This window comes from Canis lupus, chromosome 16, assembly GCF_003254725.2.
Source record: "Canis lupus dingo isolate Sandy chromosome 16, ASM325472v2, whole genome shotgun sequence".
NCBI classification, from domain to species: Eukaryota; Metazoa; Chordata; class Mammalia; order Carnivora; family Canidae; genus Canis; species Canis lupus.
In genome coordinates, this window is record NC_064258.1 from 59,145,654 (window position 1) to 59,173,254 (window position 27,601).

The following is a 27,601-nucleotide window of genomic DNA, read 5'->3' on the forward strand; positions in this document are numbered from 1 at the left end:
TTTTGTAGAAATAGAATATTCATTAATATTGCATTCATACCCTTTTCCTATTTATATACCTATAACTTATGATGGCTAGGAGGCTAAGAAATATAATCTGATATATTCAATTGAAACAGTGGAAGTAAAAAATCCTAACAAGGCTTCAAGTAATCTACAAAGTTTTCTCATTGATGTTTAATATCCAAGAACTCAGTGCCAGAAGTGATAGGCCATTATTGCTTTAAGAGATGTAAGTTAATATAATTCATAATTTGTAATATTGAAACATTATGCACATACTATATCATTGTGTGTGAAGTATTATTTCTCCCCAGTGTTTGCACCTTTTATATTCTCAAAGTGACCATCAAAATGCTGCAAGAAACGTTTTTATAATAGTTACAACAAACTGTGTTCTCCTTGTTTCTACTGGGTAATATATAGAATAAAATTACACAGACAATATGCTGACATAAGGAGAATTTTAAAGGTGACCAAAGCAATGTATTAATATAATTAATACATTATTTATGTTAAATATGTGTATCACATAAATTCTCAGATATTTTAACATTTCTCCTTTCTTAAAATACTTAAAAGTTTTAAGCATTGTCTTATTACATAGTATTACTGTCCATAAATATTAATAAATGTATATGATAAAAATATATATGCTAGACAAAAATCATTTATACTAAGTAGCATTGATTTCATAATATATATTTAAAACTATTTTATATAAGCAGTTATAAATTTACATTTGATCAAATATTGATATTTATTTAATGTAAAATTTAAGTTATTTAATAATATGAATACATATGAAATTTATGTGATAAATACATACATTAAGTATAGGATACATTTTTATAGAATTTATATTTACTGTTTTAGAATGCTTTTAGTTTTTTTAAAGATTTATTTGAGAGAGAGCACATGCAGGGTGGGGAGGGGCAGAGGGAGACAGAGAACCTCAAGCAGACCCCTCACTGAGCACAGAGCCTGACATGGGGCTCAACCCCACGACCCTGAGATCAGAACCTGAGCTGAAACTGAATCAGATGCTAAACCACCTGAACCACCCAGATTTCCCAGCCAGAATGTCTTTAAAAAATCACTTATAAACTATTATGAGGAAGAGTTTTTCCATGGGTACTCATCATTTGGATGTGTATTTTTTTGTTTCTGAAATCTAAGAATTGACAACTAAGATTTTATGATTTAAATAAAGTATCTCTCATATTAAATATCAAAATATGTGTATTGAAATATAAACATAAAATAATTTCATATATATATATATATATATATATATGCCTGAATCAATTACAGTATACATTGATTGAGATCTTTACTCTTTTTTTCTCATATTTCAAAATTATGCAAAGGAACACACATCCTATGCAGAGTACCATGAACTGTCCTGGTCAAATGCCATTTTTACTGTTAGGAGACTGTGTATAATTAGGGTCCCCGTGAGATATTTCAGAGAAGCCCCAAACATTTTTCAAAAATCCTAAGTCCAAGGTCCCTAAATTTGCCAAAATAGCCTGGGCAGAAATGACAGCCGGTAAGACCTCCAGTGAGGCTGCTTAGTCCCCAAGTGATGGCCACTCCGCATCTGTGATAGCCAACAGGTGAACAGACACCTCTGCTTCTGATGATGCCCATATGCATCCAAGTACCATCTCAGGCTGGTATGGGGTCGGACCCATAGCGGTGATGACGATCCTCAGGGCTGGTATATGAATTTCAGTGCCATTAATTTTGCAGAGGCCATTTAGACTGATTCTATACTAGCATTTCTTATTTTTCATTTTATTCAAGTACCAAATAAACATCTCAGTTTAATTTGAAGATACACGAGGAAAATACTCCCACTTTGAACATTTGCTGTCATAGTAATTTTAGCAGTTGGACGGATAATTATTATCATAGCCCTTATAAGAAACCTACTTGTTTTTCCCTCTGGCAGAAAAACAATCTAGAAGAGGAGATGTTAATGATGAGAGAATTTGGAGTGTTTAAAATTATCTGGACCATAAGATCCCCATAGGTAGTAGTTAGAATAATGCTAGAAACACAGAGGTTTCAATGCAGCCAAATTGTCCTTATTTGTTGTGCAGTACAGAACCATTAAAAATTTCCAAGCTCTTTGATAATATGTTTATTATTATATTTTATTACATTAGAAGCTCATTATATATACTTTAGAGAGAGACTGCATGATGAGGTGGGGAGGAGCAGAGGGAGAGGAAGAGAAAGAATCTCAAGCAGATGGATGCGGATCACAGAGCCTGACTAGGGACTTGAGCTCACAACCCTGAGATCATGACCTGAACTGAAATTGAGTCAAGTGCTTACCCGACTGAGCCACCCAGGCACCCACAAGCTAAAATATATTTTAAAAATGAATTGCTGTAAACTCAGAGTTCGATTTATGGTGGGCAGGAAAACTAGAAATCAAAGAAATTGGCAAAATTTATATAGAAAAATAGAAAAATCATGATAGTAGGCATTCAATTACCGGTGTTTTAAAAGTTGAAAAATTAATGGAATGAGAAAAGATAGAGAGTCCAGACAAAATGTCTGACATGATATTATATTAAGCATTTGGAAAATCTTGCCCTAGACACTCACACAAGGGGCTCCAAGGTCTGCAAATTCTGTTGCTTCAAAGATGTTTCATTTCTGATCCTATAATCTGAGACCCAACACGGTACAGACCCAAACCACGTGTTTTTGCTAACTTCTTCTTGTGTAAGCTATCTCTTTCAAACCCCGATGTTGCACTGATAAGACTCTATCATCCAAATGTCATCAATTCTTGTTTTACCCACTTCCATAAATATTGTAAATATTTGCTTACTATTCTGGGATCAAACCAACTACCGGTCAAGACTGTACCTGTTCAGCAGGAAGAGCAAAGTCACCCAAAATTCTGGCACACATGTGGAAATATCTCATGTGATACTCTGTTAAAGTGAGAATAATTCTGTTATAGCTAAATGAAAGAAATGAGAACAATAGCAAAACATTTAAGAGATTAGCATTTAATTAAGTTAAGGCTTTGTTTTTCTTCTGGAAGAACAACACGAATAAGCTTTATTCTTGCCGGGATAAAACTTCTTGTGGATCGAAAAAAGGAAATGCATCAAAAGTACGGATTGCTTTTCATCTCATTAAGGAAATAGTCTATTAAGTGTGGAAGGAACAAATGTCAGTGTTGACTCATTTCAAACTGGTGACAGCAGGAAAGTTGGAAGTTTACAGTATCCCTCAAACAATATGCGGGGAATGGGGTGGCTATCATCTAAAGGTCATTGATAGAGTGGACATACTGCTACCAAGGAATCCCAACCAGTGTCTTCTGTATAACAACACTTTTTATTGCTATGCAAGTAAAATCATGTCACTTCTCTGAAGGCTTAAAATGGTTAGAATTAGTCTCAGAATTCATCCAGCTGAAACCTATCTTTAGGTCGCTAAAGAAATAAGCATCAATAATAAACATATGCTAAATCACAGGATCAATGTCTGATTTTTCTTTCAATGTCTCTGACTTTGGTTGACTTATTCCAAAGGTGTACAAGCTAAATTTTAACTCAACAAATGCCATCTTACATGAAGATTTTAATTTTCAAGGTAAGCCATGGTTCTAGAGCTCCTGAGGTGGCATGTGACCACATGTGGAAAGGTCCCTGAGCATGGTGTTTTTACTGCAGGAAAATTGCCACCAGATGGTATTTGAGCTGAAGCCTCATGGCTTGGAGCATATGGATTCCCATGTGTATGTCTGATTGGGAATATAAATTAAAACACATTTTTACCTCACTTTTTGGTACTTAGTGTCTTTTCATTATAATTTATAAAGGACTTTTATTATTAAGAATGTTGATACATTTTTATTTTATTAAATTTAAATTCAATTTGCCACCATATAGTACAACACCCAGTGCTCATCCCACCAAGTGCCCTCCTCAGTGCCCATCACCCAGTCACCCCAGCAGCCTGCCCACCTCCCCTTCCACTACCCCTTGTTCATTTCCCAGAGTTAGGTGTCTCTCATGTTTTGTCACCCTCACTGGTACTTTCACTCATTTTCTCTCCTTTCCCTTTATTCCTTTTCACTAGTTTTTATATTCCCCAAATGAATGACACCATATAATGTTTGTCCTTCTCCGATTGACTTATTTCACTCAGTATAATACCTCCAGGTCCATCCACGTTGAAGCAGATGGTGGGTATTTGTCATTTCTAATGGCTGAGTAATATTCCATTGTCTACATATTAGGTGTGAGGTTCACTTGTGTATTTGAGTTTTTTACATTTTTTTGAGGGAGGCTTGTAATGCAATGTATTACCCTCTTAGGACCACTTTTGCTCTATCCCAAAGATTTTGAATAGTATTATTTTCATTTGCATTAGTTTCCTTGAAACTTTTTAATTCTTCTCTAATTTTCTGGTTGACCCTTTCATCTTTTAGCAGGATGCTCTTTAACCTCCACGTGTTCAAGTTTCTTCCAAATTTCTTCTTGTGATTGAGTTCTAATTTCGAAGCATTGTGGTTTGAAAATACACAGGGGGCAATCTGAATATTTTGGTGTAGGTTGAGACCTGACTTGTGACCCAATATGCGGTCTATTCTGGAGAAAGTTCCATGTGCACTTGAAAAGAATGTGTATTTAGTTGCATTCGGATGGAATGTTCTGTATATACCTGTAAAATCCATTTGATCCAGTGTATCATTCAAGGCCTTTTTCTTAGATGATGTTCTGCTTAGAAGATCTGTCATTTGTTGGGACTATCGTGTTGAAGTCTCTTACTGTTAATGTATTATTATCTATGTATCTCTTTATTTTGGTTACTAATTGTTTGATATACTGATTGGTTCTCACATCAGGGGCATAAATATTCATGATTGTTAGGTCCTCTTGTTGGATAGACCCTTTACGTATGATATAGTGTCCTCTTCTTCTCTTACTACAGTCTTTGGTATAAACTTTAATTTATCTGATATAAGGATGGCTACCCCTGTTTTCTTTTGAGGACCATTTGAATGGTAAATGGTTCTCCAACCTTTCATTTTCAGGCTGTAGGCATCCTTAGGTCTAAAATGAGTCTCTTGTAGGCAGCAAATAGATGCATCTTGCTTCTTTATCCAGTCTGAAACCCTGCGCCTTTTGGTGGGATCATTTAGCCCATTCACGTTCAGAGTTACCATTGAAAGGTAGGAATTTAGTGTCGTCATAATACCTATTCAGTCCCTTTTTTGTGTGTATGGATTATTTCTTTTGGCTTCCTCTTTCTCTTACAGGGTCCCCTTTAATATTTCTTGCAGAGCTGGTTTGGTGGTCACATATTCTTTCAGTTTCTGCCTATCTTGAAAGCTCTTTATCTCTCCTTCTATTCTGAATGAGAGCCTTGCTGGATAAAGTATTCCTGACTGTATATTTTTCTCATTTAGTATCCTATATCTATCATGCTACACTTTTCTGGTCTGCCAGGCATCTGTGGATAGTTTTTCTGTCAATATGATATTTCTCCCTGTATAAGTTAAAAATCTCTTGTCTCGAGCTGCTTCAATAATTTCTCTTTATCTTTGAAATTTGCAATTTTCACTAGTAAATGTTGATGTGTTGAATTTTTTTTAAACTTTTTTTGGGCAGGATCCTCTTTATCTCTTGGATCTGAATGCCTGTTTCCTTCCCCAGATGAGGGAAGTTTTCAGCTATGATTTGTTCAAATACACTTTATGGTCCCCCCTCTCTCTCTACCTCTTCTATAATCACAATAAGATGAATATTAATCCTTCTCAAGCTATCATTCCACCTCATTAACCCTAGCAGTTAGAGCATCCAGTTTGGACTGTATCTCAGTTAAAAATATTTTAAATTTCTGCTCGATTAGTTCTCAATTCTGTAGTAAGAGAATCTCTGGAGTCCTTTATATATTTTTTTTTTCCATTTCCAGTCCTTTTATACATTTTTTCCACTAGTGATTTTATAATTGTACTTCTTAATTGTATCTCTGACATGATATTTAAATCCATGTCCAGCAAGTCTGTGGCAGAGAGTATTACTTCCAGTTCTTTCTTTTCTGGTGAATTATTCCTTCCAGTGAATTCTTCATTCTAGTTATTTTGTCCAGTGCCGAGTGGCTGTATGAGCAAGCAGAGTCAAAATTACCAACCACGACCTAAGTAAAAAGTCGATTCCAAGAGATCAGAGGCCAGGAAATAAAATAAAAAGAATGGAAGGAAATAAAATGACCACTAGTGAAAAAAAAATGAAAAAAATAGTAATAAGGAAAGAAAAACAAAAAAGAAACAAACAAACAAACAAAAAAAAACAAAGAAAAAAGAAGAAAAGAAAAAAATGGGTAGTGAGGAAGTGGTGGTAGAGAGAATGTAGTCTCACCGAGGGGACCTAGAGGATGATCCTCTTGGTTCTGAGTGTATTTTGTTCTGTATTCTAGAAGATGATCAAATCCAAATTTGTATAAACCAGCAAAACTTATATAGAGGCCCAACATCAACCACAAAAAATAAACAAGATAAAAGAGGAGGGCAAAATAGGAAGGAAGAGAAAATACAGTGTCACAGAATGAACCAACAGTGTTCCACTTGGTTCTGGGTATACTTTGGTCCATGTGTTGTAAGGTAATAACTTCCACCCTAATAAAACAAAACAAAACAAGACAGAAAAAACAAAAACCAAAAATCCAGAACTCCTATAGCTACTAAAGTTAAATGGGAAAGGTGGGAGGAAATCCAGAAATGAAAAATATATGTAAGACATGTAATTGTAGACATATGAAAGACAAAAAAGGAAAAAGCTTAGAAATGAATAGTTTGTAAAATATTGTAGTTAAGGTAGGAAGAGAGAAAAAATATTGGAAATTTTTAACCTGCAATATAAACGAATCATAATGAAAAAAACTTCTATGTACTATTTTCCCTTCCTCCTGGAGCTGTATAAAGCGGCTTGGGCAGAAACCTTATTCTTCCAGCAGTTCTTCTGGGGGAGGGGCCTGCTGCGCTGATTCTCAGGTGCCTGTGCCTGGGCTGAGATGCCCTGCCCCTGCCAGGTGCCCGGCCCCAGGTGAGCATCTTCTCCCGGGAGCCCCTCCTTCCCCACGGCCCCGCCCCTGCCAGGTGCCCGGCCCCAGGTGAGCATCTTCTCCCGGGAGCCCCTCCTTCCCCACGGCCTCGCCCCTGCCCGGGAGGCAGAGACCGAGTGTCCCGCAGAGGCGGGGAGCCCCGCGAGTGCCAACCGCAGGCTCCGGTCCACGCCGGCCTGGGAGCTCTGGGTCTGTGCCGGCGCCCGGCGGCAGGAGTGGGGCGCTGTGCTGGGCCCTCCGGGTGCCCCCCGCCGGGCTCCAGGGTGCTGGGCGCAGGGGCCTCTCCACGTGCCGGAGGCCGTGCTCCACAGAGGTGAGCTTCCCCGCGCCGCCCTCCATTGGGCCGGGAGCAGCCAGGCCTCACCCTCCGGGGCCCTGCAGTTCCGGGGGGACCGCTGTGCAGGGGCGACCTCACCTGGGACCTCACGTCCCGGCAGAGCTCCTTCTGGGGCTCCCCCACCCCAGGCCAGTCCTTCCCGGCCTCCCCCTCGCAGGTGGAACCCAGGGTGTCCGGGAAGCTGTGAAAGTCACCTGGGGTAGTTTGTGGGGCGGGGCGCAGAGGAGCCTCCTCCCCCAGGTGGCTTTCCGAGGCCGCGCTTGAGCGGAGCTCTTGAGGCCACAGCATCCGCGGGGCTGTCGGCGGCTGCGCCAAGGACCCTGGCGGCTCCACCAGTAGGATCCGGGGCCTGGCCTCAGGGTCCGGTCCTGCAGCCTGGCTCTGACATCTCCCCTCTCGGCCTGGTTGTATGGGCTCAGGCTGGAAAGTACAGAAAGGACGTCGGCGCTTCTAGCTGATGTCAGATCTGGGAATTTAAGTCCTCATTATGGTGATTATTCTTAGTGTGTTTTATTTCTAATTTTTCCTCTAATTGTACTTGTCTCCACTGACTCGCCTATGATCTCTTCTCATAGACACAGTCGTTTATGCTTCTCTTGTACTCGTTGCTCTCTTCTCTGAGCGTCGGTCTGGCTGTACAGTTTGCCACAAATCAATTCATGTTGGATTTTATTAATTTTATTATTATTTTTAAAGATTTTATTTATTTATGCATGAGAGACACAGATGCAGAGAGAGAAGGCAGAGATCCAGGCAGAGGGAGAAGCAGGCTCCATGCAGGGAGCCCGATGTGGGACTGGATCCCGGGACCCTGGGGTCACGCCCCAGGCTGAAGGCGGAGCTAAACCGCTGAGCCCCCCCCCCCCCCCGGGCTGCCCTCATGTTGGATTTTAATTGACAAGTACAAGGCATAGCCTCAAAGAGCAGGCTAATTTGTTGGGAGAAGCATCTTCCTCCTGCCGTACATACTTCAGAGGAATCTTGATATTGTAAATGAAGATACTTTGAAAAAGGCATTAAAATATATATATATATGTTAATATAATTTACACATTTTAAATCAAAGTTAATTGAAGTCTTTTATAAACGGTCTAATTTGTATCTGTTTCATCCATTTGCATAGTTTTACATCTTGCTTTAGTATTGGTTAATACCCATCGGATCGTTCCCGTTTTGATTTTTATCTGCAAGGTTTTGATTCAAGTTGAATATATTTATTAATATCTATGGCATGTGTCCCATGAGACTTGAAAAGATGTGATTCAACAAAATTGGAGTTAAAATGGTATTAAAACGAGTAATTCCTCTCTTTTGAAAACATTTCTCTGAGGCACTGGGGATCCCGCTTGAAGCAGATTGAGCTCCATGACTTGCCAGCTTTAAAGCTTCAGTTTTTAGGGAAATTAATTGGGTCATGATGCTGATGGAATAGGTAGTTGGGATTTATGGAGCTTATTGTTTACTTGTACATAACCTGCTTGTCACCATGTCTTTGCTGTCGTTATCCCATTAAAAGCCCATCTCTGTTTCAGAAAACCAGCCATATTTTACATTTAGTCTCTCATCACTTTTCAGTTATCTCCTGCCATCTGCAAGCCATTCAGGCTTGTCTAATTCATTCTGCGCTCTCGCAGAATTCCAAGTGAGTAACCTTTCTGGAATAAATAAGCAACTCTGACATTATCTTTAAAAAGCCCCAGAGTGTGTTGATCTAACTTGGATAGGTACTTCCAATGTCCCTCATTTCTTATTACTATTCCATGGAAGAGAAACAGAAAAAGGGAAAGAGAAATAGACTTTTTGTGTGTGTGTGTTTTTAATAGGCTTTACGCTGTATGTTGGCACACTTTCTTATTGTAAAATAGTGAAGTAAAGCCACACTACAGCAGACTGCTTCCGATAAAAGCAGTGATGGCCATTTACCTTGATGAGGGTGTTTTCGTAGGACTCCGCAATGACCGTGCACTTGGGGTCTGCTAGTAGACTGCTGCCCTAGCGCGTGATGCAGCCTATGACACCACTGGCGCCAGGGATGAACACGATGCAGCCACTACCCCCTGCTCCATAAGAGATACATTCTCAGACTCCCAGGGATGCCTGAGACCCAGGAAGGTACTCAACCCCGTAAGCACTAGGTCATCTTCTAAACACCCGCGGCTATGATCAAGCTTAATTGTATAGATTATGGACAGTAACAGAATAACAATCACTACTAATACAATAGAATAATTATAACCCTATACTGTAATGAAAGCTATGGGAATACGGTCTCTCTCTCTCTCTCTTTCTCTCTCTCTCTCTCTCAAACTACCGTATTGTCCTGTACTCGCCCATCTTCTTTTGGTGATGATGTGGGATGACCAGATGCCTGCTGATGAGAGGAAGGAAGGCGAATGTTACAGGTGCTATGACATAGCTTTAGACTATAGATCGTCTGCTTTTGGACTCTGTTTGACCTCAGATCACTGAAAAAGCCACAGAGAGTGAAAATGTGGATAAGGGGGACTGCTCTAGAAATTTGGGAGTGATAGAAGTTGATTTGCTGAATGGTCAGAGATCTATAACTTGTTGGGATACACACATATGCACAGACCACAGTGGTAAAATACAGATAACATTGGGCACCTGGGTGGCTCATTTGGTGAAGCATATGCCTTCAGCTCAGGGTCCTGAGATCGAGCCCTGTATTGGGCTTCCTGCTCAGTGAGGAGCCTGCTTCTCCCTCTCCCTCTGCTTGCTGCTCTGCCTACTTGTGTGCATTCTCTCTCTCAAGCAAACAAAAAAAAAATATTTTAAAAATATACATAAAACTTACCATTTTAAGTAATTTTTTTGTGTATGGTTTTATGGCTTTAAGTACATTGGCATCCTCGCCCATCTGCCACCACCATCCATCTCCAGAAAAACTGTATCTTCCTACCAAAACTCTGTACATGTTAAATGATAATTTCCCAGGCCTTTCTCCCCATGCTTTGGGAGACCACCATTCTACCTTCTGGCTCTGTGAGTTTGATCACTCTTCACTCTCAACCTCTGTGTGTCTTCAGGTATATAGACAGCAGATAGTCGTATCCTGGTTTGTGGTTGTTTATCCATTGTTTCAACGTATGTCATTTGATTGGGGAATACATTAGTCTGCTAGAGCTACCACAACAAAGCCCCACAAATTGAGTGACTTAACCAACAGAAATTTATCTCCACAATTCTGGAGGCAGGGGGGTTCTGCTACAGATTGTCTCCTCACCCTTTTGATGGCTGTCTTCTCCCTGCGTCTTCACAGGGTCTTACCTCTGTGTATCTGTGTCCTACTCCACTTACAAGGGCATCGCTCATATTGGAATAGACACACCCCGATGACTTCATTCTAATGTAATCATTTGTTTAAAAAGCGTATTGCCAGATACAGCCACATTCTGAGGGACGGGGTTTAGGGCTTCCACATGTGAATTTTGAGAGGACACAATTTGGCACATACGTGGAATTGATTCTTTTTACATTTAAAGGGAGTACTGAGGGGGAAGGCCCTTATTTTTACCACATTTATTTGTTTCCTGTAGGCCTTCTAGTATTTCTCTCCCATTACCATCTTCCTTTGTGTTGAGTTGATTTGTCTGATGACGTATGAGGGTTCTCTTTTCACTTCCTTTCACACATATTCTTTTTTTTTAATTTATTTTTTATTGGTGTTCAATTTACTAACATACAGAATAACCCCCAGTGCCCGTCACCCATTCACTCCCACCCCCCGCCCTCCTCCCCTTCTACCATCCCTAGTTCGTTTCCCAGATTAGGAGTCTTTAAGTTCTGTCTCCCTTTCTGGTATTTCCCACACATTTCTTCTCCCTTCCCTTATATTCCCTTTCACTATTATTTATATTCCCCAAATGAATGAGAACATACAATGTTTGTCCTTCTCCGACTGACTTACTTCACTCAGCATAATACCCTCCAGGTCCATCCATGTCGAAGCAAATGGTGGGTATTTGGGTATTTGCCGTTTCTAATGGCTGAGTAATATTCCATTGTATACATAAACCACATCTTCTTTATCCATTCATCTTTCGTTGGACACCGAGGCTCCTTCCACAGTTTGGCTATCGTGGCCATTGCTGCTATAAACATCGGGGTGCAGGTGTCCCGGCGTTTCATTGCATTTGTATCTTTGGGGTAAATCCCCAACAGTGCAATTGCTGGGTCGTAGGGCAGGTATATTTTTAATTGTTTGAGGAACCTCCACACAGTTTTCCAGAGTGGCTGCACCAGTTCACATTCTCACCAACAGTGTATGAGGGTTCCCTTTCACACATATTCTATAGATATCTTCTTTATGGATCCCCTGAATATTTCACGAAATCCTAAAGTTACAACAATCTTAAACTGATACCAACTTAACTTCAGTCACATACATGGCTATATTCTTTCACAGTTCCTACACCACCACTTTGTGCTACTGATGTCACAGATTACATCTGTATGTATTGTATACCTACTAGTGCATATTTATATTTTCATGCATTTGTCTTTTAAGTCATGTAGAGAATCTTAAAAAAATAGACTTGTGAATCAAAATGACAAAATAGTGGATTTTTAGAATATTTCTCTCTATATTTACCTTTATAAGAGAACTTTGTGCTTTCATATTATTTTGAGTTATTGTCTAGTGTCCTTTCATTTCAGTTGAAGGGCTATCTTTAATATTTCTTATAGGGCAGGTATATAAGTGATTAATTCTATTTTTTTGGGGGGGTCTGGTAATGTCTTAGTTTTTCTTTTCTTTTTCTTTTTTTCTTTTTCTCTTTTTATTTTTATTTTTTTTATTTTATTTTTTTAATTGTGTTAGTTTTTCCTTCATTTTTGGAGAAAGTATTGCTGGATATAGAGTTCTCTGTAAATAACATTCTTTTCTTTCAGCACTTTAATATTTCCCCTTATTGTCTTCTGTCCTACAAGTTTTCTTCTGAGAAACCTGATGGTTTTATTGGAGATCTCTTGTTTGCAATGAGTTGCTTTTTTCTTTCTGCTTTCAAGATGCTTTCTATGTCTTGGTCTTTTGACAGTTTCTGTGTCTCATTCTGAGTTGCTTTGAGGTTATCTTACTTGGAATTTATCAACTTGGATTTGTATATTTATGTATTTCCTCAAATTTGAGAAATGTTCAATTATTCAAATTCATATTTAAGACAGTTTTACAGTTTGTCTAGTAAGTTTGATACATGTGTTTCTTCAAGGACTATTTCTGGAGATTAATCTTATCCCTTTGAATTGGGTACATTTTTCAAAAATTGTAATGCCTTATGATATTGTGAAAAACTGTGCATTTGGAAGACACAGCTACTTTTCCCAGTTTTTGCAGAATATTGTGGAAACCCTTTACAAATTAAGGGGCCTCTGAGCCATACTGTTAGCCTTGCATGAAGCCATAGAGTCTTCTCTGGGAATGTGTTCTGTCTGGGTCTCTGTGTGTTAGCCTCCCATCCAGCTGCTTTAGAATATCTTACTTCCCCAACAAGTCTCACTCCAGCCTCTCAGGATCTTAGATGGTCTGTAATATTCTTCTTCTTATAATTCCTTGGCCCCAGGGGCCTGCATGGCTGCAATCTCTGCACTTTCTAAATGCAGCAGTCTGCCAATGCCTTCCTTGGCTTCTGGTAGCCATTCCACGGACAAGTTCCGAGGCAGGCAAGAAAAACAACAACAACAACCAAGAAAAAAAAAACAATCTGTCTCTCATGCAGCCCATAGGTCAGAATATTGCAAACAAGTTTCTCTTTGCTTCTTCATACTCAGCAAGGGGACCAGAAATGAGGCCACGTGCCATGTCAGGGAAGGTATGGGGTAAGGGGAAGTTAAACTTTCATGAACTCTTCTGCCATTATGAATGTGGCTTTTTCTTCATTGAAATTTCACTTGGCTGCTATTAACCTCAGACTGGTTTCCAGAGCTCTTAAAAAGTTATCTTATTCTATCTGTAGTTTTTATTTGGTATTTTCATGGAGGAATGAAGGCCTGGAACTTTCTCTTTCATCATCTTACTGATGTTGCTGCCCTATGTGCTGGATTGTTTTTAAATAATCATGGGAAAAACAAATATTTAGAAAAAAAGAATTGTAGAGTTGAATCTATTACTCACGCCATACTGCAAAATAATTCTTGGATGATATAAAAATCTCAACTAAAACCTGTAAGAAATGGAGATGAACTAACTTAGAATGATGGAGTTCTTCCTAAGAATAAATTTACTCTAGTAAGATCTGTAGCTAATGTGGGATTTTGTCCATATCTCAGTTTCATCTTAACTCAACAATGAAAACTGAGTCTTGCTGTAATTATTGTCATATTTTTATGCATAGTTTTAATAAAATGCTTAGGGATTTCAACATTTACCCAGATAATATACTTTTTCTTGTGCAATCATTTAAAATATATGTGGTGAAAAATATAGACACACAGATATATATATATATATATATTTATGTATATACATATATAGGCATTATATAAGTATTATAGATATGTAAATGAATATAATATGCATATACATAAGCAGATAATACAGTCATCTATTTGAATGGACTTAAGCCATAGGAAACATGAATTATCCAACAAGATGTTGAGATAAAGTAGGTTCCTGAATTGGTAAATTTTCTGCCTCAACTATGACATTAAAGGTCTTGTTTTTTTTGTGATATGCCTTCTATCCCATCCATACTATTGCTCCCATACTTGGACTGTTGCAAAATGGTACCAAAACTTCCACATTTGAAATCAGACACTGTAAGGTCCAAGTAAAAGAAGATAGATACGGTCTCTACTGGCTCACTGGAATGTCTTCCCAGTGGGATGGCTACAGCCTTCTGCTCATGTCTCACTGAATGGAATTTGGTAACAAGCCCAAGGTTGAGCAAGTTTCTGGAAAGAAAGAAGAAATTGATTGCCTTGGTTACATTAGACAGCTTAAATAGTGGCAGATGGGTGTTTGAGTGTTAGCTACTCTATCCGATGAACAAGTGAGCCCTTTAAAATCACTGTTACACTGTGATTGTACAACATCCCAAAAAGAGGTAGGGCTCTTCGTGGAACAGATTCAGGAAATAAAGCAACATGTCTATAAAAGAACAGTACATTTTTTTTTTAGTTCGATGATAAACATGTTCAATGTTGAAAACATAAGTTGGTAGTTTTATTTAAAGTATCTTTTGTAGAGGTATTAACAGATAATCTGTTGCTTCACTCCATCCATGGATAGCGGATGAAGGTTTTCTTCTGTATAAACTTTGACACTGTCTCATGATGCTATTAGTTGTAACCTGTCATAAAGTTGCCTGTAATGAGCACAAACATTTTTAAAATTAAATTTTGACCATTTGAATAGAAGAAAGGTTCAAAGTAAAGAATGTTGGCATCCTTTCACTAAAATAAAATGTCTTTTTTTTTCAGACATAAGAATAAAGATCTATTTTAATAGATCTAAAGTATCTTATTCTAAATAAATCACATTTGAGTCATAATTTAAGAACCAAGCCTGCCTAACAAATTTATTCTCTGAGGATTTCCCCAACAGCGACACAAAATGACAAGAGTTTTTCTGTCTATTATAGTGAGTCAAGGCGGTGTTGCATTGGTTTCTGACATGTGTCCAGATCCTGGGATTCCAGAAAATGGTAGAAGAGCAGGTTCCGACTTCAGGTAGGAAATATATGGGTTATTTGAAAAGTGTGTGATTTTCTAATGTATGTATGATAACGTATATAATTTTTAATGTATAGTTTTATAATATTTTCTAACACATTATATACTCATATATGATATATATAATATACATTATGTATAATTTCAATTTGTTCTTAATTGTTATGTCTTTTTTTTTAAAGATTGTATTTATTCATGAGAGACACAGAGAGAGAGAGAGAGGCAGAGACACAGGCAGAGGGAGAAGCAGGCTCCATGCAGGGAGCCCGAGATGGGACTCGATCCCAGGACTCCAGGATCATGTCCTGGGCTACAGGCAGATGCTTAACCACTCTCACCCAGGCATCCCTGTTATGTCCTTCTGAATTAAAGATACAACTTCTTAGTTATGCAGCTATATTATCTGTAAAACTCTAAAACATGTTGTGTTGAAAATTTCCACATGGGGTAGAATGGATGCCTTTCACTATATTAATTGGTATTAAAAATTTAACCCAAAATGTATATGATTGGAACGTCTCCAGGTTTTTTTCCCCCTTTGGTTTTTAATTAATTGCCTTCCCATTTTCTAATGCATTCTGATTGATGTTTACAAAACTAGATGGGGCAAAACTTTACCTATAGTCCCATAATTGTTTAATTCAACTTTTAGAGTAATAAATGTAAGTGGCAGTCAATGCAATTTATTTCAGAAAATGTTATTATTCATGTTACTGGGATGTGATGAGCTAGAGACTTCTTTCTAGTTGTGGCATTATTAATGTAGTGGTGATTAAAATAGTCCATTATTATGCTTTCATTTATATATATATATATATATATATATATATATATATATATATAATCATTTCTTTAGATTCTTGAATTCTTTTCCATTAGTCCAAGAAACAGCATTTGCCAACTTACAAGATGGAGACTCATACTGGGAGTAAGTTTAAAAAAAAGAGTAAGGAAGAGTTTTCCTCCCTTAAAAATCTCATTTTTAGAAGGAAAACAACAAAGATATGTGTAGAGAGTTTTGGCTAGTTAAGTGAGCTGAAACTGAAAGGGGAGCCTGGGAGGTGCAGTAGGCAAAGCGCCCGACTCTTGGTTTTGGGGTCATGAGATCAAGCCCCAAGTCAGGTCCCACGCTCAGCACAGAGCCTGCATGAGATTCTCTCCTCTCCCTCTGCACCTCCTGGTCTCTCTCTCTTTCTCTCTCAAATAAATAAATTTTAAAAGACAACAACAAATGAAAAATATAGTTCATACCAACAAAGAAGGAATATTTCTCAGTGTAATTGGAGTAGCAATGTTCATTTTTAAAAATGTTATTTAATTTTATTTTTTATTGATGTATTAGTTTCAAGTGTGCGATATAATGGTTCAACGGTTGTATACATTTCTCACTGCACATCAAGATGAATGTACTCTTAATCCCCTTCTCTTTCACTCCTTATCACCCTCTTCTTTCTGGTAACCAGCGTTCTCTGTATTCAAGAGTTTGTTTTTTTTTTGTCTCTTTTTTGTGTTTTGTTTCTTAAATTCCACACTATGAGTGAGAGAGACAATTAGCAATAGTAATTTTGAAAAGGCTAGAGAAAGAATAAAATTGCTGGCTGTCATGAAGTTGGCATGTTTGTGTGTATATATATATATATAAACATATATATTTATGTTTTTTATTTCCTAGCAATGTCTGTTCTGTTTGAAGTAGAAAGTTGTATTGTAAAAAAAAAAAATAGTTTAGGAGCTGCTGTTTTATGTTTTAGTTCAAGTTTCTGTGAAGCAGAGGAGATGAAGAGGATTCTTCTTCAGGTGATTTGTGTGTGCATGAAATGTGCACTTTGGAGAAGGAGAATGGAGGAAGGAGATAGGGCCAGAGTGAAAAACTAAGATGCAAGCTGGTTTTGACAGATGATGAGCTTCAGTCTGAACCCACAGGGAATTTGGGGCCACAAATCGCACCAACCAGCTGGTCCACCTTTCGTAGCCACTCCCCCTGCCTGCCGGTCTCTGGCTTCCTTCACTTGGCTCAAGGAAGTTCTCTGGAGCATGGCTGGCTTCCAGTAATCGTGGCCCTTCCCAGTGGGTGTGATGTGTCCCCATGGCAGGGTGGTCTAATAAAGATGGGTGCTGACTTCCACTATCTTAGAAAACAGCAGTCAGTTGAAGGCATTCAGGAATTTTATCACTTGAAAATGAAGCAAATAAATGAAATTTATACATTCTCCCCCCACTTCTCTCTCTTTTGAAGGTTACACAATTCTTGCTAGAATCCATAGAGGGGTCCCCCCCCCATATAATCCTTTCTTATCTCAAAAAAGACTTTCTCCATTTTCCCCTCACTCAGGAAAAAAAACAAAATTCTCCCTGCCTCACTTCCAAAGAACTGTACACATCCTTCCATTAGACATCTCGTGCTCTCCTGTGCAGGAGTGTGTCTTCTTCATCTCTGTCTCCTCAGTGACTAAAATAGTGCCCGGCACCCAGGTGCTCAGCAGATATTATTCCAATGCACTTTGTATACGAGGGAGATTGCCCGTCCAGTACTCTGTCATCCCTGGAAATATTCTCAGGAATCTAGAAAGTTCTTTGGTCCATTTGGCAGAGCTCTCTTTCAAAACATAGCGAAATAAATGCTGTCAGGTGACGCCAAATTGTTCACATGGCATATATATATAGTAAAGAGAGTTAGAGAAACTTCTTAATCTCTAAAAGTTCACGAGGAATTTGGAATCATTTGAGGCCAGTGTCTACTTAGCATAAGGGCAATAATAAAATCTTTTATGAACATCTCAGGTGAATGTGCTGGCATTTGCTCTAGCTCATTCTTAGAGCAGCCTTATTTCTGAAGAAGAGGCTTAACTCCAGGATAAACATTAGGTCCTAAGGTTGTGTTGATGTGTCTTGGGGAAAGCCAAGGAAGAGATTGGGTACCTTATCTTAGATGAGACTTTCAAATATCTTATTTTCCTGGAGATTCTCTATATTGTTTACATGTCTCCAAGTTCATGGCAATCAAATAATATAAGGGAATATGATCGGGAAGATTAGACTTCCTATAAGACTAAATACAAATGATGTGAATGTTTTTGCCATCCATGAGGATATATGTGTACATGCATATGTATGTATATACAAAACTGTCACAAGCCGGTTCTGGTAACTTTTTAGTACAGTTTAGAGGACTCTCTATCTAGATGATCCTGAGAACTACAAATAAAGATGGTTTTATGTATTTCTTTCCAATGTGAACGTATGTTATTTCTTTCCCTTGCCTGAAGGGATGAGCTAGTACCTATATTAGGTTGAATACAAGAGGTTGGATACAAGTGGGAGACATGAGACATTCTAGCTTAATTCCTTTAAAAAAAAAGCTTTATTTATTTTTAGTAATCCATATCCCCACCGTGGAGTTCAAACTCAGGATCTCAAGGTTAAGAGCGACGTGCTCGCCCAACTGAGCCAGCCAGGTGCCCTCATTCTTGCTTCATTCCTGATCTTTGGTGGAAAGCACTCTGGTTTTCATCATTATGTGATATTAGCTGTAGGTTTTCATAGATTACTTTTGTCAGGTTGAGGAAATGCCCTTCTATTTTTGCTTTGTTGTAAGGTCTTACCAGAAATGGACGTAGATTTTGTCAAAGCTTTTTCTAGATCTGTTGAGATGATGTGTTCTGCTTTAGTTATTAATATAATTAATCACAGTAATTGATTTTCTTGCATTCTGGGATACATTAATTTAGACATGATGTATCAGCCTTTTTGTATACTGTTGGCTTTAACTTTGTCTTTCTTTCTCTTTCTTTCTTCCTTTCTTTCTTTCTTTCTTTCTTTCTTTCTTTCTTTCTTTTTCTTTCTTCTTTTTCTTTTTTTTCTCTTTATCTTTGTGTTCTCACAAGGGAGGATACTGGCCTATAGTGTATTCTTATAATGACTTGGTCTGATTTTGCTCTTAGAGTAATGCTGGTCTCATAAAATTAATTAGGGAATATTATTTCCTCTGTAATAGCCTGGAAGAGTTTGTATAGTATTGAAAGTATTTCTTCTCAGATTTTTGAGAGATTTATCAGTGAAGCCATTTGGAGTTGGAATTTTCTTATGAAAAATGTTTAAGTTACAATACAACCTTTTTCTATTTATAAGCCTGTGCAGGCTTTCTCTCTACTTGAGTAAGTGGATTTGGTAGTTTTCATCTTTCAAGGAATTTTTCAATTTTTATTCAATAAATTTTGTCAAATGTATTGTCATAATGCTATCCATAATATTTCCTTATTGTCCTTTAAATCAGTAGTGATATATCTCACAGTTCTAATTTCTGATGTATTAATTTGTATTTTCTGCTTTACCTGTTGCAACTGACTAGTAATATGCCAATGTTGTTGATCTCAAAAATGAAAAACCAAAAACCAAAAAACAAAAAAACTACATTTGGTGTCACTGATTTTTCCATATCAGTTTTATTTATTTTATATTCCATTGATTTCTGCTCTGCTCTTTCATTATTTTCTTTCTTCTTGTTACAATGGGATTTACTAGCTCTTCTTTGTCTGGTTTCTTAAGATTGAAGCTGTGATTTAAGGCTCTTTTTTTCTTTTCTAATGTGGGTGTTCAGTGCTTTATATTACACTCTAAGGATGGATTTCACTGCATCCCATAAATATTATGTTTTTCTTTTCATGCAGTTCAAATGCTTCCTATTTTCCCCTGTGATTATTTCTGTGATCCATGGGTTATATAATACTGTTCTATTTAGTTTCCAAATATCTAGGGATTTTTCCCAGGGATTTTGTGGTCAGAGAACATACTTTGTATGACTTGAATCCTTTTCAACTGGCCACAAATTGTTTTCTGCCCTAGAGTATGCGCTATTTTGGTGAGTATGTAATGTACACTGGAAAGAATATATGTTATGCTATATTAAGGTGAAATGCTCTATAAAGGTCAATTAGATCTAGTAGGACAGCATTGTTTAGATCTTTGGGATACTTACTCATCTTCTGACTCTTCTGTTACCGAGAGAGGGACATTGAAATCCTTTATTTGTCTGTTTCTTACCAGTTTTTGCTTCCTGTATTTTGAAGCTCTATTGTTAGCTACATACATGTTTAAAGTTGCTATGTCTTTTTAATGAATTCATACTTTTGATGTTATGAAGTATCCCTCTTGAGTAATATTTTTTCCTCTGAAATCAACTTTCTTGTTTTGTCATAGTCATTCCAATTTTCTTTTGATTTTTGTTAGTATGGTAACACTGTATATGGATTCATACATCCATTGCTGCATTCAATCTGTTACACTTTGTTGTTTTGGTTAAAATATTTTTAAAAATCCTGCTTCACATATGGTTGAAGAATAAATGAATTTTATTTCATTTTTTTCTCCATGTTTTTAAGTTTCAGTTAGTTAACCTACAGTGTAATGTTAATTTCAGGTGTAGAATTTAGTGACTCGTCACTTACATACATCACCCTGTGCTCATCACAAGTGCCCTCCCTAATGCCCTTCACCTGTTTGACCCATTTCCCACCCTCCTCCCCTTCAGGAACCATGTGTTTGGTAAGAGTCTGTTTCTTGTATGCACCACTGTGAGTTTGACAGATTTACAATGTTTAAATATTTTTCAAATAAGATATATAGAGATATAATATGACACTATAAAGAATTGATGAAAGATATTTTCTTAAGTATTAGCTGCAATTTGGAATATGAAATCATAACAATAAACATTTTATACTTATTTACCTTAAAATCCATTGATTTAGCTTCCATCTTGAAATGGAATACATGCATGATTTTGTACCATCGTGTCTTGGTGATTTGGCAAATAATGACTCATTTAGTTATGAGTGCTTCCAAATGTTGATACACTTCACTACACAATATCAAAAACATTGCATATGTTAATAGCTCTATAGATCTTATTGGAAAAATATTTAAGCATTGGGAAGGTGTCAAACTCATGATGGCACATACAAATTTTCAAAATTTCTAATGTTTTTAGACTTGAATTTTATTTATCATTGGCTACAAATATTGTCAATTATTTTTCTTGAATAAAAACTCATTTAAAAAAGCCCATTCATTTATTTTTTATTTTATTTCATTTTTTTAAAGATTTTTATTTATTTATTCATGAGAGACAGAGAGAGATAGAGGCAGAGACACAGGCAGAGGGAGAAGCAGGCTCCATGCAGGGAGCCCAACGTGAGACTGGATCCCAGGTCTCCAGGATCACACCCTGGGCTGAAGGCGGCACTAAACCACTGAGCCACCTGGGCTGCCCCATTTATTTTTTAAAGAGAATATCTGACAATGCAGATATTAGCAATTATAGCTTATTTTTTTTTTTCAAATAAGACAGTGTCCTCTGAAAATAAAGCAGTTAATTCAGCTCACAATTGAAACAATTTCAATGCACTTTTCCCTCAAGATCATGTCAGGCTTCAATAGGTACCACAGATGCATTATGTATTCAATGATCAAGGTTTATTAATTTTAATAATTTTTCCTGCTTCCTCAAGGACTTTCTTAAGTGATGCTGGCTTTTCTTCTTTTTCCTCTTCCTGTTCCTCCTCCTTCATGCTCCTGCATGGTGCTATTGCTTCCATTTATGTTAGGTCACTATCAGTTTTGCTTACCATTGCTCTTTCACCATCACATGGGGAAAAGCATACACCCCTTAGTATTATTATAAGAACAGTCTAATGTAAAAATATCATGTCCTCTGAAGGAGTCTCAGTACCCACTCCGGGGATCTGTAGTCATACCTTGAAATGAGATGTACTAGAGATGGAAGTGGACTCCATCTAGCATAAAAATAATCGTTTTAGTCATGAGAAAAAAGGCTATATGAAAAAACATGCTATTCAGATATTTTCTATATTTCTACTAAATTAAAATCCAGTGGTCAAACTACTAGTAGTTTGGTACTGACTAGTGATCCTGAGCAACCAAAGTATAAAATCCTTATTCGTTGACTGCTTCCATCCAGGTAATAATAGAATCTATGTGTCTTCATATGCAAACTGGAAGATCACAACCATGTAAAATTGCCTTATGACCACGTGTCATGGGTCCAGCATATAATAAACTGACTATAAATGCTGGTGTTTTAAAAAGAGGGAGGATATTCTTGATTGTTTAGTCTTTTTGAGACTGTTTTTAATGAAAGGCAATTCAGTTCTTTCTAAATTCATGTAATCAAAACTAATGACTAACATATAATCCAAACTAATGACCAACATTGTCAAGAAGAGTGGATGGAATTCATTTGTAGTTAGCACTGTAATTATATGTAATTTGGGGCTGTTTCTGTTTAAAAAATGTTCGCTTTATTAGGTTGGTAAAATATTCCTCATCTGATTTTATTTATACTATTATTTTTGTTTCTATGGAAATCTTTCTTTCCATAGGCAATAGATAATCCAGTATTATCTATAAAGAATTCTAACTAAAAGAAGCCTAAAACTCGAAGTTTTCTTACTTGAATTCAAATCATTTTAGGGATAATTTTCTGACATTTTTATTACCCCTGACCACTCTCTAAAAGACAAAGTATATTGATAAGAACTGAATACTTATGAAACAATTGATAGAAAAATTCAATATGTAAGGGATGGAACTAGAGTAGGGATGGAGAATTTATGGATGAATACTAACATCTATTATCCATCTATTTCCTATGCTAGTAGGATTGGTAGATGTAATTATCCCAATTTTTGCAAATTTAGCTATCGAAATTCAGAATATTAACATGCCAAGATACTCTATATAGTCATGGTTATAGCTGGGGTTTGAAACCAGATCTTATTGACTCCAAAGCCCCTGTTGACCTCAAAGGATTTTTAATAAGGAAAATTATAGTGACTAAATGTTTGCACACCTGTCATGCAGGACCACTAAATAGGATGTGCGGTTTGTGGACACCACCAGCTAGCCATGTGAGGATTTAAGATGTGGTTCAAACCTAACCTTGAGCTCAGCATTCCAAGCCATGCACCTTAGTCTCGGGTTCTCTACTCTCAGCAGAAGGGGTACTTGGTTCCACTTGACAACTAAGAGTGAATGTCCTATTGTAATTTTGCACAAAGGATCTGTGTAGACTAGCAGCAACCATGCTACACATCACGGGTGTAATAGGTTCTTTATATATGTTATATAAATATTACATAGAGAGCCTCATGTTATAGGTTCTATGTATGTTGTATAAACATTGCATATGATATATGTTTATATAGATATATTTTACATTTTTGCTACACATTATAGGTGCTTTATATATTTCTAATATTAAGATCTATTAATTATAAAATTCTTTATTACATTTAATAGATGCTGAAATTAAATTTAGGGACCTCCCTGGTTTCTGAAAAACAAGGGTTTCCATTCTCTTCCATGGCTCTCCTTCCTTTTCTTTTGTATGTGCATCTCTCACTACCCTCCGTTGCAGAACTGCATTTAATGCTGATCCTAAATCTATACAAGTGGTGCTACCTGTCCTAAAAGTCCCTTCTCTTCAGAAGGCCACCGCTACCCTCAGGGCTCTGTGTTACATTTTTAATTCTTAGCCATATTCTTCATCAATTATGGTTTTCCCTCCTTCCATACCTCACCACCAGTGAAAATTGTTCTCAGGTGACAGATACCCCACAGGTAGAGAAGGGCAAGCTAATAAAAAGCATGAGGAGCTTGAAGAAGCAAAATGGGGGGGGTGGGGGGCACCGACACATGCTCTGTGGTTCTCTGTAGGATATATTTTTTTGTAAGACAGAATATTATTTCTAATTGTCTCTGCCTTTCCCCACCCACACAGTTGGCTTCCATTTGTAGGGCAAGGAGTCCTTACTCCCACCTTGCTTCAGGCCATTATTTCAACATCTTCAGCACAACTATGTATGTCACATATTTATGTGTCTATCACATTAGATATATGTTTATATCATGTTGGATTATGAGGTCAAAGGAAAGAGGACAGGACAGGATGATTGATTAGATTTCTTATTACTGGGCCCAACATATGGTAGATATGTTTTCATGTTGAATTGGATTAAATTGAAACTAACAAGACTGTTGCTAGGGTATGTGATCACAGCCTAATTAGAACCCAAATAAACCCATTAAATTAACTTCCATTAGCCAGAGAGATGATCAACTTTTCTTAAAATACAATCTATGCTCAAAAAAGGAATTTGGGTGTTGGAAGAGTGATACTTCTGATTTAATAAACAAATATTTAATTTATATTATTGATTTTTATAGATCACTATTCAAGTTAATACCATTTGTTCTTATATCTTGGCCCTTTTTCTTTCAAGGGATCTCACATTTATATACTCTATGGAGTTAAGGGGTATCAACTGGAATTATCTGTCATCCAATGAAAGGAGAAACTGGGACATATAAAATGCAATTATATAATCAAGGAGAAGCAGGAAAAAAATTCCATAACCCAAGTCCCTGGATAAAGTGTCACTCACTTCTTCTAACTTCCACATTCAGCCCTGTTCATTTTCTTATAACACACCAATAATTTGCATTATTTTCTTTTATTTTTTTTCCTTTGGCATTTCTTACTACTGATAACTTTATAGTTTTAAAATGCTGGTGCAACAAGCTTTAATATTTCTCGATCATAGGTCAATTTCAGTGACACCAGAGCCACCTGTGTTTTGTTACGTGAAAATATAAAGAATTACACTAATGGCATATAAACCAGCATATAAAACATATAAAATTTGAATATTGGAGGAGCATCATTTATTTTTATGCTTTTTTGCTGAATGCGGGCATCTCATTCTTTCCATAAGATTCACGGTTACTAAGAGACTGTTGTCCACGAAAAATATTTTCAAATGATTACTTTTCCTTCAGAGAGCATTGACAGTATTTTTAAAAACTACTTAAAGAAATATCACAACCGATATTTTCCGTCCACACTATTTGTAACCATAATGTGCCTTTGAAAAAGGGCACATTATAAATGTTTCAGGTCTCATTTATCTGGCTGAAGCTGTTTCCAATAAAAAATTCAAGTTAAAAAAAAGAATCCACCAAATAGAACTCATGGATGGAACATTCTCCTCTTTCTTCCATAGTCTTTCCAATACTTCTAATAGTAAATTTTTTTTTTCATCAAAACAATACTACCATTTAAGTAGTTTTTTGGGACAATAGATCATGGTTATTTAAGCACACCTTAATTTTTTAGTGTCAAAATGCGAAAGATAGTGGATGACCTTATTAGCCCACTTTTTCTTCGCCAACATAAATGGCTTTTTAAGGACTATGTGAATACTAGTGGTGTCTGCAATGACCTGTTGTAATGCAGTTTATTTCTCTGTTTATTGGTTTCCCCATATGTAAGAGAAGGAGTAGAAATAGAAGATTTGACAATTTCTGAAGTCCGTTAGAGTGCCAAAACTGTGTCTCCCAGTCATACTTTTGCCTTGGTCTCTTATGGATGGAATAGGATTCTACAGAATTTCTATGATGCTACTGAAGGGCGACACCAACAACCTCCAGGCTGAAAGAAGGTGTGAGATCAGTGCTGTGAGATCATCATCACTGATACACAAAAGAATTGCCAACTTTAAGATGAATATTAATGTAGTGAACCCTAGATAATTAACCAGTGCATTTATTTGGGGCCATTCCCCTGCTCCCTAAAGTTTCCAATTCACTTAAAAAGTCTTCAGGATCTCTGATCACTTGCTTCCTTGCCCAATGCACCTCCATCAAGTAATGTGTCCATGGGAAGAATGGATGGAGGTTTAGTGTTCATTGATCACTGCTAGATGGACAGCTGCCATTAGCTGTGCTCTAACTTCCCCCAGAGAGTCTGATTTAATTGGTCAAGAATATGGCCTGAGCATTTGGATTATCTTTTAAATTCTTAGTTGCAGTAAGACATATTTAGCATAAAATTTACCATCTTGACCATTTCTAAGTGTACAGTTCAGAGACATTAAGCATGTTCACATTGTTGTAGAATCATCCCCACTGTCTATCTCCAGAGCTATTTTATCTTCCAGAGCAAAGCAGTAAATTCTCATCCCCCATTGCCACATCTCCTAGGAAACCACTTTCTGTGTTTATGAATTTAATTACTCTAGATATCTCAATATTAGGATTTTTATAATTGCCCAGGTGACTTCGATGGGCAAAGTTGATAATCATTGGGCCCAGTGTATGTCATCCACAGTAAGTTATTAGAGGCATGGGGGTGGGGCATAACCAATCAGAAATACTTATACTTCAAAACAAGCATCAGAGATTATAAACATTGTGTAAAAAAGCTTGTGGAAACCTCATTATTAGAAGCTGCTTGGAATACCTTGTCTTCAACAGCATCTATATGTCTGCAAAAGCCAGAAGAAACAAGGGTTGCTAGCTTGATTCCCCACTGCAAAATATTGCCCAATCATGGCCTCCATCAAATAATGTTCTAGGGAAAAAAGTAAAGAAGCAAGGCCTGTGAGCAGCTTCCGTTAGTGAGCTGGAATTCCAGGGATACCGTGTTGGAATACTATTGGATACCAGAAACCAGGGGCAAACATGAATCTAGAGGTAAATATGTAGGCACCATTGAGCTTTCTGAAGTTTTTAGGTATTATCAAGCTTGTTTTCCCAAGATCACAAGAGAAGGGCTAATGGAGATTATCTGGCCCCTGATTGGAGAGGACCTCCTGCCTCTGAGCTCACTAGGAGACAGAGGCAAAGGCAACAGGAGAAAGCTCTGTCACTGATGTGACCAGCTTCTCCTGCAGCTTCAGGTCCCTTTTCCACTTCCTTCCTGTTCCTTCCCAAAATGCATCCTTCGTAATTGTGCGGGCCCGGCTTCTGCTTTTGTAGGAACAAGTTGGTGGATGATGAAGAGGAAGATTTAATGCTTCTACTTTGTCAGACAGGAAGTCCTGTTGTTGGGCAAATGGCAGATTTCTACGAACTTATAACATGCTTGGAAGACTTCAATTGCCTCATGGGAAAATTCACACTTTTTTCTAAATACTGTGCTTCTGAAGGCTAGTCACAGTTTGAAGATCACTGGCCAATTGAAGCCCCCATCACAGCATTATTGTTGCTCATCCTCTCAAAGTGCCTTATATTCTAGTCATTGTTAGGGGTCTTTGTTGCACTATTGTTACCATACAGCCTCTAAAAATGATATGAAATATTAGTTTCTGTTTTTTCCTTAGGCTAGAGAGATCCATCTACTCTGTAATGCATTTTTAGTGGTGCTAAATTGCCTTAAGGTTTGAAGAGATGAGTCTAAAAATTGTCTCTATAGAAAGAAAAAAAATGACCCAGAAATGATACATTATGTTTGAAAATCCAAGGGTATTAAAGGCGTTCCAATATTCACAGCAGCTGTGCATTTATCTCACTGACGATGCATAGTCTGTGTCACTGGGCAAACCGTGCACTTCGATGGTGTGTTAGGCACAGGTGTCTGGGTAAGTACGATGGTCCTTGCAGGCTTTCAGTCTC

At 37.4% G+C, this 27,601-nt stretch overlaps 1 protein-coding gene across 1 annotated transcript in view; it reads left to right on the forward strand.

Annotated features, from left to right (window-relative positions):
- CSMD1 (CUB and Sushi multiple domains 1) overlaps positions 1 to 27,601 on the forward strand; it is a 1,869,137-nt gene that overhangs the window by 1,307,515 nt on the left and 534,021 nt on the right. The window contains exon 8 of the mRNA XM_049095299.1: positions 15,040 to 15,127. Within this exon, the coding sequence (XP_048951256.1) occupies positions 15,040 to 15,127 (88 nt within the window). The remainder of the gene's footprint in view (positions 1 to 15,039; positions 15,128 to 27,601) is intronic.